At 45.1% G+C, this 11,970-nt stretch overlaps 1 protein-coding gene and 1 long non-coding RNA gene across 3 annotated transcripts in view; both read left to right on the forward strand.

Annotated features, from left to right (window-relative positions):
* rap1gds1 (RAP1, GTP-GDP dissociation stimulator 1) overlaps window positions 1–11,645 on the forward strand; it is a 29,420-nt gene extending 17,775 nt beyond the window's left edge. For both annotated transcript variants that reach the window (XM_004080070.4, XM_011487795.3), the window contains 8 exons: window positions 707–850; window positions 1,881–2,012; window positions 2,733–2,867; window positions 4,140–4,265; window positions 4,467–4,606; window positions 7,531–7,657; window positions 7,809–7,937; window positions 9,772–11,645. In XM_004080070.4, the coding sequence (XP_004080118.1) occupies window positions 707–850; window positions 1,881–2,012; window positions 2,733–2,867; window positions 4,140–4,265; window positions 4,467–4,606; window positions 7,531–7,657; window positions 7,809–7,937; window positions 9,772–9,899 (1,061 nt within the window). In that variant the 3' untranslated portion in view covers window positions 9,900–11,645. The remainder of the gene's footprint in view (window positions 1–706; window positions 851–1,880; window positions 2,013–2,732; window positions 2,868–4,139; window positions 4,266–4,466; window positions 4,607–7,530; window positions 7,658–7,808; window positions 7,938–9,771) is intronic.
* On the forward strand, window positions 848–1,346 carry LOC144987273 (uncharacterized). The gene is made up of 3 exons (XR_013651152.1): window positions 848–977; window positions 1,059–1,128; window positions 1,211–1,346. It is a non-coding gene; the product is annotated as an uncharacterized LOC144987273 (long non-coding RNA).
* Window positions 11,646–11,970: the final 325 nt, after the last annotated feature.

The raw sequence follows: 11,970 nt of genomic DNA on the forward strand, positions 1-11,970 counted from the left end.
ATAACTGACATTTCATTCGTGGAAAATGTACTTCATGTATGTAGCTGCTGTGTGACATGACCTTGAGAGAGAGGACAGCTTCATGAGCATAACTCACCATCCTTGATTTCCCTGAAACCATGAAGGATGATTTTAACCAATGAAATGCGTCCACCTCACAGCCCATCAACGTCTTTAGGAGGCCTGAACAAGACATCACAAATTTATCACAGTATCAAGCTGTGCAATACGCATGTTGCATAAGATAGTGAAAATTGTGAGAAATGGTTCCCTTAAATGTACTAAAACAATCTTATGCAGCTTGAAGTATTTAATAAATTAAATAAATGCTTTTGACCAATCGGATGGAGCCCTTTGATGTCAGATGTAGACGAAGGTGATTTGGAGAATATTTAGAGGTTATGTTGACTCTTATTTAATTGAAACTGTTGCAGTGAAATAGAAAAGATGTTTTTGGTTGTTTTACCATTCGTTCATGTATCACAAGCTATCACAAAATTGATCACTAATCTCACACATGGCGAGTTTTCCTCATGGTGCAGCCTTTAGGGTTTCAGCGTTAAAAGAAGCCGTCATGCTCAGTGAAGGATGAGAGAATCGACTATTTGAAGTCCCACTGAACACTGGAGCCTGTTTCTGTTCACATGATCTGCCAGGACGTTCTCGTGGACGTCCTCTGCTCACGTGCGCTCGCTTTGTCCTGCAGATGCCATCAAGCTGCAGCTGGTGGAGGCGGGCCTGGTGGAGTGTCTGCTGGACGTGGTCGCTCAGACGATAGACGGAGAGCGGGAAGAGGACGTCGCCCAGCTCAAGACTGCCTCAGACCTCATGGTCCTCCTGCTTCTCGGAGGTAACCATCGGGATGTCCCGCCCCGATCATGTGATCAGACGCGGGCCAATCACAGAGTTTCAGACTCAACAGAAATCAGAGGATATTCACAGATTAGGCTTCTGCTCCACAACTCTTTGAAACAAAGGTTAATACTGACAGCAAGTGTCTGTATTGGTTTGTTTTAACTCAAACAAACCTACAAAGGCTTTTTTTTCCTTTCTATTAGAGGAATGGAGAGGGTCATAAAAAGTGAAGAAAAGTGCAGGCAGGTTGGAACGGGTGGAGAAAAGTGTCAGGTGGGATAGACGAGTTTCAGCTGAAATGAAGATTTAGAAAAGTGTGGATCCAAAGAGAGCGGCCATGTTGTTGGGCCTACAGACTCTGAGGAAGACAGGAAGCAGAGCTGGAGGCAGCAGAGATGAAGATGCCGAGGTCCAGGATGGACCAGGAATGAGGACATCAGAGGTTAAGCACATGTTCTGGTTCTGGAGATCCAGTCAGACTGAGATGGTTGGGACATGTCCAGAGGACAGACTGAAGGATGCTGAGTCTAGAGGAAGACCAGAGAGGAGGATTCTGGATGAAGGAAGACATGAAGGTAGCTGCTGGTGGAGGATGCAGGAGACAGACAGAGGAAGCTGATTGGCTGTGGAGACCCTGAAGGGAAACACCCAAAGGAAGAGAAGAAGAAGATGAATTAAAAAGGGGAATACCTGTTTCTGTCTATTTAGCATTTGTTCATCTTTTAATGTGTTACAAAAGTGTGGAATCTGGACTCTGTATTGGCAAATATTCCAAATCAAAGTGAATGTCAATCAGATGAGGGCTAAACAGTCTATGGAGACGCCTCTGGTAGGAAAAAGCAGTAAAACAGTTTTGGAAAAGCTTCATAGCATCTTCTGGCAGAAACAGAGTATTTTTTTATTGTTTATCTTCATTGTTCAGGTGATATGTAACACGCGATGTCTTCATTGTGAAATGAGGCCTAGATTTTAGCTCCTGCTCAGCGTGGGCCCCCGCCGTGGTAAAGTGGTTCCTTCCTCTGCAGATGAGTCCATGCAGAAGCTGTTTGAGGGGGGAAAGGGCAGCGTCTTCCAGAGGGTTTTGTCCTGGATACCATCGAACAACCACCAGCTGCAGCTGGCCGGCGCTCTGGCCATCGCCAACTTTGCACGCAATGGTGAGTGTGACCTTCCCGTGGCGTTGATGCCCATCTGTCAATCAAACTGTAAATAATGGCTGAACTGTTATAGATTGCTCCCCAGCTGGACGTTTACCCAGAAGGCTTTGTGTTTAGTCCTATTTTGCATTTTCAACCACAGTAAAAAAAAAAAACACTCAGTGGCCTTGTGGTAGAGTGTCTGCCATGAGGCTGGTCTTTAGTTCAAATCCAGGCATCATGGGACCCAGTGCCTCCCTGCTTGACGCTCAGCATTAAAGGGTTGGATGGGGGGTGTTTACCGATCAAATGGTTCCTGTGTGGAGTTCAGTGCTCCCCCAGGGGAGAAGACAAATGTGAAGAACACATGACCCACAGCTGGATGTGTGTCAGCGGATGGACTTTAACGAAAATAAGATGGAGGTTTTTCTTTTGAGGCTGCATTTGGGCTTTCAGGGTTAAAAGTTTGACAGTTTTCTTCACGATGAAAGTCTCTTTCCTCAGTTTTGGGGGTTTCGTGACTCCGTTTGTGAGACGGATGACTATGGATTCCTGTAGCTCTTTTCCAGAGGAAAGTTCCTGACTCTGTTCTGTACAGATTCCTGGAGTGGTGATTGGTCGACTTTGGTAGAGCAGTAAAGAGATTTCAGGTTCTGAGATGTTAACGGGACTCCAATTATTTCTGTGAACAATAACTCTGTGCTACCCGAGTCCTTCAGGCGATTCTGTGTCTGTTGTCAGATGGGAACTGTATCCACATGGTGGACACTGGAATCGTACAGAAGCTTCTGGACCTGCTGGATCGACACGTAGAGGAAGGCAATGTGACCGTCCAACACGCCGCTCTGAGCGCCCTGCGCAACCTAGCTATACCAGGTGAGTCACTTCAGCGCCTCGGCCTTTTACCGGACAAATGTAAATGTTTTCACACTTAGAAACAGTCGCTGGATCATCAAGAAGTTAAGTAATAAAGAATGTGTTTCATTCAAAATAAAAGCATATGTGAGGTTTTAAACCATAGATCCATTTGTAACTTGGTTATAATTTTCTCACACAACATTTCTGCTAACTTCTCAAATGTGTGTGGTTTTCTCATTTTCATTGATGCTCTACTCCCTTTAGGTCCTGCTGCAGACACTCAAACAGGTTGATGTTTGTGCTTCAGCAGGACGTCTGCAACACCTGAGTCATTCTATATCATCTATATAATGCCGATGTAAAGGCCATGTCACTCCACCACCACTATGTACATTTTCTGCATATTACATGGATGTAAGTTGGTCATACGTGAATCTACGTGGAAAAAGTGATGTTGTGGTCTTTAGGTGAAATGTTCACAGATGGATCAGGAATGAACCACGTTAAAACCACAGAAGAAGTAGGAATAAACACGCTAAGAACACGTAACCCAACGTAGAACATGAACCATGTGATTATTGTGATGTTTATCTGTAATTCATCAGTGATTCATGCATCAATGATGTCATCTGAACGTGATCTGTGCGCCGTATACGTGATCTAAACGTTACACATCAGTGGTTCATGCATGAAAAGTCTGTTAGACAAACGTGGAACGCTCCTGGAAAGACACACATTTGAGTGTCTCACAAAAGTCACACACAATTGTGCAAGGTTTACGTAATAATTGTGTAAAAACTTGGTAAAATACGCATAAACTGTGTAATTTTCAAATTCTGAACAGCTCTAAACTGAATTCACGTAAAGACGCGTCGGCTGAAACCTTTGACGGACATCTGAGCACATCGAAGATATATTTTATGACGCCGCCGGCTACAGAAGCAGTTTCCTTCTTCAGACGTGTGTTGTTTTTTGTGTGTTTGTGGTTCAAGACTCCCGCCTTCTCCTTTCAGGCCTTTCAGGGCTGCCGTAATCCGGCTGACAGCTGGCATTTTCACACTCTGCTGAAAGCTCTCTGTTGTGACATTTTGTCACACCGCCGAGGTTCCTCCATGAGTTCATTTCCAGAGGGCGCCTCCCCAGCCCCGGCAGACCTTTGCAGGTTCAGCTGTGGCCTGACCGGCCCTGAGAGCTGCTACAGAGACGCACACAATGCCGTGCTGTAAAATGTCTGCCAATAGGAACACGTGTTTGAACGGTGGTAAATTGGGCCTCTGTTCCTCTCCACAGTCGTAAACAAGTCCAAGATGCTGTCGGCCGGTGTGGCAGACGTGGTGCTGAAGTTTCTGCAATCAGAGATGCCTCCGGTCCAGTTCAAGCTCCTGGGGACATTACGCATGCTGATAGACACTCAGGGTAAACATTTTTGTTCCTTTTCTACAAACGCGTGTCTCAAAGATTGCGTTCAGAACAGTTTATTAATCTTACATCAAGAAAAAGGAGATTGGTTTTATCCAAGATGTTCAGCTTGTAGAGACAGAGAAGCTCTGTAATCGGTAGTCATCGGAGCAGAGTGCATGCTGGGAGTGTTTCACCCCGCGGTGTGTGTTGATTCAGCTGAAGCTGCAGACCAGCTGGGAACCAACGGGAAGCTGGTGGAGCGGCTGGTGGAGTGGTGCGAAGCCAAAGATCACGCAGGGGTGATGGGCGAGTCCAACCGCCTTCTGTCGGCCCTCATTCGGCACAGCAAGTCTAAGGTGAGTCCAGGCCCAACTCCTCTGGCAAGCGCTCGACATTTACATCCTGAAAGCTGACGGCTGGTCAGCTTTAGAGCCGCAGACAAGCCGTCCTCGTGTATCTCAAAGAAATTCCGCCAGAAAAGATGTTCTGATGTTTACACCTCTACATCTGTATTCCATATCCATCAGTCATGGAGCTCTACTGCACATCACTGTCTGAACCTTTAACCCTTGTGCTATCTTATGGGGTCCAGATGACCCCACCTTCCATTGAGGTGTTCTCCCTACCATGACAAAGGTGGATAAAGGTGGAAAGATTTCATGTAATCCATGGACACCAGTGAAGATCACAAATCATTGAAGAAAAAAGGTTCAGAGCTCTGTCTAGTGGGTCTAGATGACCCAACGTTAACGTGCCTGGAGGCACAAGGATTAGCAAACGACTATCCCACTTCTTGTGTCGCTGTCCCATGATACCTTGAACATAAAATCCACCTATTGTCTTTTTATTTCTTACTTTCTTTCTATATTGCTTTTTAAACCCACAGTTGAAAACATACAAGAAAAAAGCAGAAGGAACAATAAAATAGGTTTACAGAGCAAAACAAAAAAAGTAAGAAATACCTCGGAATCCCTTGGCTCTACGGATTTTTTCCAACATTATCCATGTATAAGTCTTTATAATGTTGTTTGGTGGGTAGTCCATTTCTCCATCTTTTTGACAAAGATCTTCTTGACTTCTTATCCTATGGTTCAACAATTCCATCTCGTGTATTTCCTCCACAAGTTTTTCCCACTTCTGCGGTGTTGGCAAATCGGTCTTGTACCATTGTCTCGTGATTGTTTTCTTGCCTGCGGCAAAAAACGTTTGACTAAACATGTGTCATTTCTTAGTACATTTTCTACAATATATCCCAGATAAAGAAATAAGCATGTCTTTGTAGCCCAGGACCTTGGTTATAATCTGGTGAATATTCTTCCAAAAGCTTTGGGGCAAGACTGAAATAACTGAGAGCAATAGAATCTACCCATTTTCAATGAAGTATGCTACATGCATGAATTGCATGAATTCCCAATCCCTAAGAAAACATGCACTAATGCAGGGGTCGGGAACCTTTTTGGCCGAGAGAGCCATAAACGCCACATATTTTTAAATGTAATTTCCAAAGAGCCATACAATAATGTAGCGTCCCTTTCCCACACTGAGGCACGGAGACTTGACCTCTTTTAAGGTTCTTTATTCTGTTACTGTAGACCACAACGAACGCCGTACAATTAATTCAGCAACTCCTGAATTTCTCCCGCCGAGACGAGAGCGCTTCTCCCAAGTTTATATTCCCCTGCTCCCGCTTCAGCCCTCCCATTTCCCTTATTCGGCCCATAGCTGAACCCCATTGGTCCAAACTACCTAACAACAGCCTGAGCGACAGAACTGAGAGCCAATCAGATCTCTGCTTGATACGTTTTAATGAACTCCAGGACTTTTAACGCGGACCAACACCCACCCAGTCCAACTCAGTCCGCAACAATTTGTTTAAAACTAAATATACAAATGAATGTGTGCATTTGATTTAATTTCAACATTTTTAAAGTACAATAAGTCTGTGGATTCTTTTTAATAACATTGTTATGCTGTTGCTAATAAATGATGAGTATTTCTCGTGGTAGTTTTGCTGATGGTCTAGTCCGGTTGATACGTGGTGAGTTTCTGCTTCATCCAGGCGTTGAGACTTTAAACGTGATCGTAGGTCTGAATGTTTTGTAGATGTGAGACAGACTGCTCACATGCAGACGTGGAGCCAAACACACACTCACACGCTGCAGTGAGTGACGGGTAGCGGGTTTTACGTTTTTACAATCCCTGCACGATTCACCTGCTGCCTGTCCCCACCACCCCCCACCCTCTGCTTTCTTCCTCACACAACCCTGGAGACTGGAGCGCGCAGTTTTAGGCACGGCAATTCACAGGTTTTCAGCTGGCACAAACTCTGTGAAATAATAGATAATAGTAAACTGATAGTCCTGGCGCAGATTTTGTTCTCCAAGCACCGCCATTACTGCGCGCCTCTGGCATCGCATCGCGCCAGACAAGGACTGGTCTAATGAAAAAAAAAAAAAAGTATAATTAAAGATTTGTCTGCGAGCCACACGTGACCATCAAAAGAGCCATATATGGCTCGCGAGCCATAGGTTCCCAACCCCTGCACTAATGTCTAATGTCACATTAGACATGAACTAAAACGTTTCTTAGATAAAAGCAGAATCGTTTAGAAGGTACATTACCCACCAAGACGACTACTAGATACCTAATGTACAATTGTAGACGTCTACTGGACATCTCAGGCTTCTCTGTTATGTTCCTCTACTAGACGTCTACCTATAGAGTTCTGATGGATACTTGCATGTACAGGTCTGCTACTCATCTACCTGTAGACATCGAATCCTGGGGTATTTTTGGACGTCTGTTAGAGGAGTTATTTGAACATTTAATAGAAATTAAAGAAATGCTGCAATCTTAGAAATAAGTTTTATTTGTGTGTTTTTTTTCACTGACAACTAGTGGTTAAAAACATTTTTACTGAAATCTACCTAAAAGGTCTCAGAAACTTGCATAAAAACAAAAAGGCACGATGAGACAGCAACGCGATGAGTCATGGAATAGTCATTGGTCCAAACGGCAATGGACGGTAGAGCTCTATGAGTCGCTGACTATTGTATGTATTCTGCAGATCTATAGCCGTAAAGGGGAAAATATTCAGGATGTAGATGTCTCATAGATGAGTTCATGCCCAGTGGATTCATTGGAAGGTTTCAGACTTTTGGGATCAAAACCAAACTTTGGGCTCAACAGTCAGCGGTCCTGGCCCGGATAGTCTCACCTCTACTCTACCTGTTGGTACGACCCTTGACCTCGTTAAACTCCAGTCTCTCGTCTCTTGTAGGAGGTCGTCAGGACCGTCATCCAGGGCGGAGGGGTCAAACATTTGGTCACCATGGCAACCAGTGAGCATATGATTATGCAGAATGAAGCACTGGTGGCTCTGGGCCTAATAGCAGCACTGGACTTAGGTATGTTTGTGTTTAACTTTTGTTGAGTAAATTGCTCCGCTATTGTTGCTTTTGAACATAACTTTAGTTTCCACACATTTTAGTTTTTCTGTGTGTGAAACTGTTTGCTAATGTCCATCTGTTAACGCTACTATTGTGTTCTGGTTTCCAGTTGCAGCAGAGAAGGACTTTGTTGGAGCCAACCTGGTGTCGGTTCTCCATAAACTGCTGTCCGACGAGAGGAGCGCGCCAGAGATTAAATATAACTCCATGATTCTCATCTGTGCTCTCATGGGTTCAGGTGACGGCTTTTTCTACCGTTTGTTTTCATATTTAGAGGGTCTTTGTGTGTTAGTATAGTATAGGCGGTTTTTGCACGTCTTTCATTAAGATGCAAACATGTTACTCCGGTTCTGACCTTTAAACCAAAGCATCAGCTAACTGAAGCTACGTTACAGCAGAAACCATTAAAGCTTAGACACGTGTTCATCGTAGTGCTTTTGAAGGGTGGATACTACTGTTCATTCCTCACTATAAATAATAATAATTTAATACTTTATAGTATAATAATTTAATTTAATTCAATTTTATTTCCATAGCCCAAGATTAATAGTCGTCTCAATGGCTTCATACCGATAACTGTAATAAACATGAAGCATAAAGAACATAAAGTCATAGAATTCAAAAGGTAATGGCTAAACTAAACTGGGCATTCCTGCCTTTAGATCCTCCTTCTCTGTAAGGAAAAACAAAACAAAAAACGGATTCTGGAAAAAAGCAGAGACCTCAGGAGAGTCCACATGAAGGTTTTTAAGATCCATTCCAACCTTCACTCTGAGCACCAGCCCCTCCCAACCCATCAAAATGAACGAGCCCTTACATTGTGACGTCACAAAGAGAGGACCCGCCCCTTCCAGGAAGTGACTGCGCTGCCAGCTCCGCCCCCAGGTCAGGCGCACTTGTCTGTGGTATTTGTATTGTGACCCGGTGCAGCAATGGCCATAAAAAAACGCTCATTCCATTTAGCGTTTAAACCCGGTGAGGATCTGCACCACGTTTTGGGGCTTCATCCATCCTGAACGGCGCCAGCAGGTGGATGACATTGAGAAGGCGCTGCAGAAAAAGGAGCAAACATTTCCTGGTGGACGTTCAAAGAAAGCGAGCGACGAATTAGTGGAACTGGTTTGAACCTGGATTATGTGAGGAAAGGTGGGCGTGTCTCCGAAAAAATGATGAAAGCGAGGAGGGCTTTTGATACGGAGGCTGACGCTTCAATGAGGACAGAAACGTTCAGAGCCTGTGCTAATCAGAACATAAGATGTACCCGTTAACCATCACCAGTGTCTGTGATGGAAGAAACGCTAGGGCTACATTATGAACGCTTAGATGTTTGTTTTCGTGGTAGAAACGCAGACACGCCTCTGAGGCTGGCTCTAGGGTGATGTCCTGAAATGGGCGGAGCCTCCAAGATTGAGTCGTCTTACTTCCAGGTGGTCAAAGAGTTTGTGAAAATAACTAAAAAATTGGTTCTTTAGTGTTAAAAGGTCAAATACGATCATATATATATATATATGTTTACTCGTGTTTTACTCTGATAATTTCTTATTGATGTTTTATTCTGTTCTTCTTATTTTAACCTTGTACAGCGACCTTGGGTGACCTGAAAGGCGCTTGAAATAAATTGAGAGAGAGAGAGAGAGAGAGAGAGAGAGAGAGAGAGAGAGAGAGAGAGAGAGAGAGAGAGAGAGAGAGAGAGAGAGAGAGAGAGAGAGAGAGAGAGAGAGAGAGAGAGAGAGAGAGAGAGAGAGAGAGAGAGAGAGAGAGAGAGAGAGAGAGAGAGAGAGAGAGAGAGAGAGAGAGAGAGAGAGAGAGAGAGAGAGAGAGATTGGCTGAAAGGCTTTAGAAAAGCAGGATATAGACCATTTAAAAGGCAGCCAGTGTGAAAGTCGAAGATGTTTTCTTTAGAAACAAAATTCAATTTAATTTTATTTGTTTCGCCCAAATTCACAACAACAGTCGTCTCGATGGGCTTCGTACCAATTATCCTTCAGAAATGAGAAACAAATACTCCTGTTCTGTCATTTTCCATGGAAAAACATGCTGAAAAGCATTTCTGCTTCCTTCTCTCCATGTAGAACCTCTCCACAAGGAGGTCCAGAGCCTGGCGTTCATCGACGTCGTGTCCAAGCTGAGGGCTCACGAAAACAAGACGGTGTCGCACCAGGCGTCGCTCACGGAGCAGCGGCTAACGGCCCAGAGCTAAATGACTGTGTCCTGCCCAAACCACGCCCCCTCTCGCCCCGAAACACCCGCCTGTTCACACACCTGACGCCTGTCAATCGCTGCCCCCGTGCCCTGTCATCACGTGCCAAGGTACCATTAACTGCCAGCCAGACACCTCTGACCCCGAGTCTCCGCCCCCACCCTCTAGGCTTAGACTGATGTGTCCCACTGAATGACACTTCTTCATCTTTTTCTAGTTTTTCTTCATTTTTGTACAAGTCTCCACCGAAAATCCTAAATCTGTCAGCATAAACGGCCTCTGAAACTGTTTATCGGTTCTCACGGGACGTCTGATACTCTCCCTCTGAAAGCCATAAGAAGAGATTGATCCGGGTGTGTGAGCAGGTCCGTAAAACCCGCGTCGCTCGGCGTGATTTGCAGCCGCTGATGCATCAGTCTAAACCTAGCCTGCAGCTCACCTTTGCATGCATCTCCTGCCGTCTGCAGCTCCCCGAGAGCTTCGGCGCCACCAACAGCCTGGCGCCATAGACACATCACTCTTTTAAGACCACAGCTGTGACACTATCTGCCAGTAACCTACCAGTAACCATGTGGACAAAGAACCAAAAAAAGACAAAAAATATTGTTGTGATCCCTTTTCTTTTTCTAGCAGCATCCATGACGTGCGCAGTCGTGTCCCACGTAGACCGAGTAGAACTTGACTAGAAACTGTGCATGTTTTCGTCCCGTTGAAGCTGTGACGTGTTCACTTCTCTGCACTCATGTCCTTATCGCCGCCCACACCTCCAGTCGTGTGCGCTCCCTTTTTTGGCATTAGGACTTCCTTCTTCCTCCCTCGTCCCGTCCCAAAGACGTCCCCCTGATCCAGCAGCTCATGCGGAAGGTAGAGGCCTCACTCTCTGACCGGAAACCCGGGATCAGACTCACCTGACAGGAGAGAGCAGAGCCGGAAGAGTCCAGTTTGACACCACAGAATGTCCAATCTCCAACAGAACGTGTGCCTTTCGCCAACCCCGTTAGACGTGTGACCACGGCAGAGACGCGGCGCTCTGGCTGTGGTTCTGGACGACCCTTCTCCTTATCCGTGCTTCATCAGACTCACCTGAAAATTCTACTGTAGTGCTGCTGTGAGAGACGAGTTGAACGCACCTGAGACACATCCACTGGGTCATGCTAACTCACAGACGGGTCTGCAGGACATTTCAGTTTTGATCTGAAGGAAAAACTGGATTTAGGAGAATCATGTTCATGAAAACCTTCAGTCCACTGGAGCTCAGTGGAAGCTCTTAGACAGGAACGGATCTTTACTCTGACCACGAGGCGGGACGGAGGTTTAGACCAGAAGGTTCTAGTCTACCTGCATTACAAAGGCCACCAAGTCCTGAAGAGGGAGATTTGACTCTAAAAGGCCACAGCAGAAGGGATTTAGTTTGTAGATTTGAGGTCACGAACAATCTATCAAAGATGGTTTTCTAGGCATGCTGGAGGAGCTGGAACACGTGTGACGAGTCTTTAAAGAACACGTCAGAATGGGTTGAGGTTAAAGGGCGAGCGTACTGATGCACAGCCTGTTCCCCGGTCTGGATCCCACATTCCTACGTATGAACGGTTATTTATCAGAGTCGTGATCTACTGCAGACACGCGCCAGTGGAACTGTATGCATAGTAACTGCGTGAAATGCTATAAACGTAAATGTTTGTTATCAATGTCACAAGTTGTACATTTGGAGATCTCAGCAGATGAAATAAAAACCATAGCTGGTGACGCCGGTGTGTCTGGTTTTTCCTTTGATGGGACATCTCTCCCAGTTGGTTATCCTCTATGGGCTTTGGCACGGTTCTGAATCATCCACCTCACTTTAGGTATTTGGTAGTTCAACTGAACCACATTGTTGCAGTTTTTGAAGGGACACCCCAACGTCTTTTTCAGGAAGGACTACAAATAGAATAAAATAAAACTACAACTTTATCAGGTCCACCATTCTAGAACCGTGTTGGACCTCAACCCTTGGTGTCATAGATTCAACAAGATTCTGGAAACATCTTCAGAGACTTTGGTCCACGTTGACATGACAGCATCACTCAGTTGC

This window comes from Oryzias latipes, chromosome 18 (genome assembly GCF_053564925.1).
Source record: "Oryzias latipes strain Hd-rR chromosome 18, Olatipes_Hd-rR_3.1".
Taxonomy (NCBI): domain Eukaryota; kingdom Metazoa; phylum Chordata; class Actinopteri; order Beloniformes; family Adrianichthyidae; genus Oryzias; species Oryzias latipes.